The 2014-nt window shown below is 37.0% G+C and overlaps 1 protein-coding gene across 1 annotated transcript in view; it reads left to right on the forward strand.

Annotated features, from left to right (window-relative positions):
* Positions 1 to 2014, forward strand: part of TAF1B (TATA-box binding protein associated factor, RNA polymerase I subunit B) — an 87178-nt gene that overhangs the window by 7620 nt on the left and 77544 nt on the right. The window contains exon 4 of the mRNA XM_023511808.1: positions 1004 to 1101. Within this exon, the coding sequence (XP_023367576.1) occupies positions 1004 to 1101 (98 nt within the window). The remainder of the gene's footprint in view (positions 1 to 1003; positions 1102 to 2014) is intronic.

The following is a 2014-nucleotide window of genomic DNA, read 5'->3' on the forward strand; positions in this document are numbered from 1 at the left end:
AGCTGTGACACCACAGCACTCTACTGAGGGTGACATAGTGAGACTCTGTCTCAAAAAAAACAAAAAATAAGGGTCTGAGGGACTTTACCTTTATTTCACCTGGTGGTTTGTGTGTTGTGAAAGATGTCTTCACAGTCTCTTAGGGTTATTTTAAGGATTCGCTAAAACAACCTACTTAATATACCTAGCACATACGTGGTTTTTAGTCTGAGATCAGTGTTAATTCCCTTGCTTTCAGTTGCTCCCTTCTAGAACCATTTCTAGAAAAGCAGAATGCCGTTGAACAGTTTATTTTCTTTGAATGTTCTTATTGCCCTTTCCTGCACTCCTAGTAGACAATTAGATCTTGACACTGGCTCTTTCATTCACCAAATAGAATGAGAGTTATAGTGTTTGTCCTGCAGTGAGGAGTAAAACATAAGGGTCTTGGCTCCGCGGTCTTGACTCCTTTTGCCTCAACCTCCTAAGTAGCTGGGACTACAGGTGCCCTCCACAACACCTGGCTTTTTTTTTTCTTTTTGGTTGCAGTTGTCATTGTTGTTTAGCAGGCCCAGGCCAGGCTCGAACCCGTCAGCCTCATTGTATGTGGCTGGCACCCTACTCACTGAGTTACAGGCGCATTCCTTTGTAAGTTGGTTGGAACAGAAAAGTAGAAGCAGTGACTGGGTATTTTTCATTTAGGATTCTCCTGGGCATTGATACATCTTTAAAACTTACTTCACTTTTTAAAACATATTGGCTATTTATTTTTCTTCCTTATAGGTTAATATTTCAGAAAATTGTAGAAAATTTTTGAAATTCCATAAATTATATAAAATGTTTAGTTTTAGCATTTGTATACAAATTTGCCAGATTGGAAAAAAACAGAATGTAAGAATGGAAACTCTGTTTAAGCATACAAAAAAATTTAAGTTGCAATGTGTAAAACACCAATTGTAACTATGTAGTAGAATTGTAGTAAATTAGGAATGCAGATGTCTAAAACATGCTGTTTGTCCTTTAGAAAAAGGCTGGGATTGGTATGTGTGTGAAGGTTTTCAATACATACTTTATCACCAAGCAGAAGCCTTAAAGAGCCTTGGAGTAGGTCCAGAGTTAAAGGTAAGTCCATTTGAGACTAGATGTTAACTTTACATTTTGTTGTTTGAAGAAAACTAAGATTTAGAGAATGAAACTAAGGAGAAGTCAGTAATAATGCGAGGGCTACTGGAAGCATTATTTTTCTGCTATTTTTGCTTTTATCCTTTTACTAGACCAGCAGTTCCTGAAGTGTGTTCTACAGGAAGTAAATACACAGTATATGCAGAAGAAAATTTGAAAGGTTGTAGTATTCCCATACTTAGGAGACACTGGGTTAAACAAAGTAAAACAAATAACTTTGTTGGGTTATTAGTATTTCTGGATTAATGTGCTTAATTTCTAGGACATGTCTTATGTGGTAGTCACAATTGGAGAACGAATTCCTTTGATGTATGTATGTAGCATCTATCAGGACTTGAGTTCTACTGAAGGCACTTTGGGCAGTCATATTATACCAGTGGAGTATGCGTCGTAGTCACTTGGAGGGTTTGTTAAAATACAAATTATTGGACCCTATTCCCAGAGTTTATGAGGCCATTGGACTGGATTAGGCCCAAGAATTTGCATTCTTAGCAAGTTCCCATAAGACGCTGATGTTTCTGGTTCAGGGACCACACTTTGACTTTGCTGCCTCCCTGGAATAGCATAATATTGCTGTAGTTATTTGAATTTCATCTCCCTTCATTTGGTAAAGCTATTTTTAGGAATTCTTTTAAGAGCCAATTATTTAGCAACAAGTTGTTATCATATCCTTGCTTCATGCTCTTCTTTGGAATGTTTAATTCCTTTTTTAAAAACCAAGTGCTAAGAGATCCAGCCTAGTTAGGGAGAAGAGTTTATGCATATGTGAAATGAGCAGACATGGTGTATAATGTGTCTATCAGTATATAACGTATATACTCAGAAGGCTATTAAAGGCAAAAAGAGAAGGGAG

Source organism: Otolemur garnettii, unplaced genomic scaffold, assembly GCF_000181295.1.
Source record: "Otolemur garnettii isolate 467f Iridium unplaced genomic scaffold, OtoGar3 scaffold00022, whole genome shotgun sequence".
In the NCBI taxonomy this organism is placed as follows: Eukaryota; Metazoa; Chordata; class Mammalia; order Primates; family Galagidae; genus Otolemur; species Otolemur garnettii.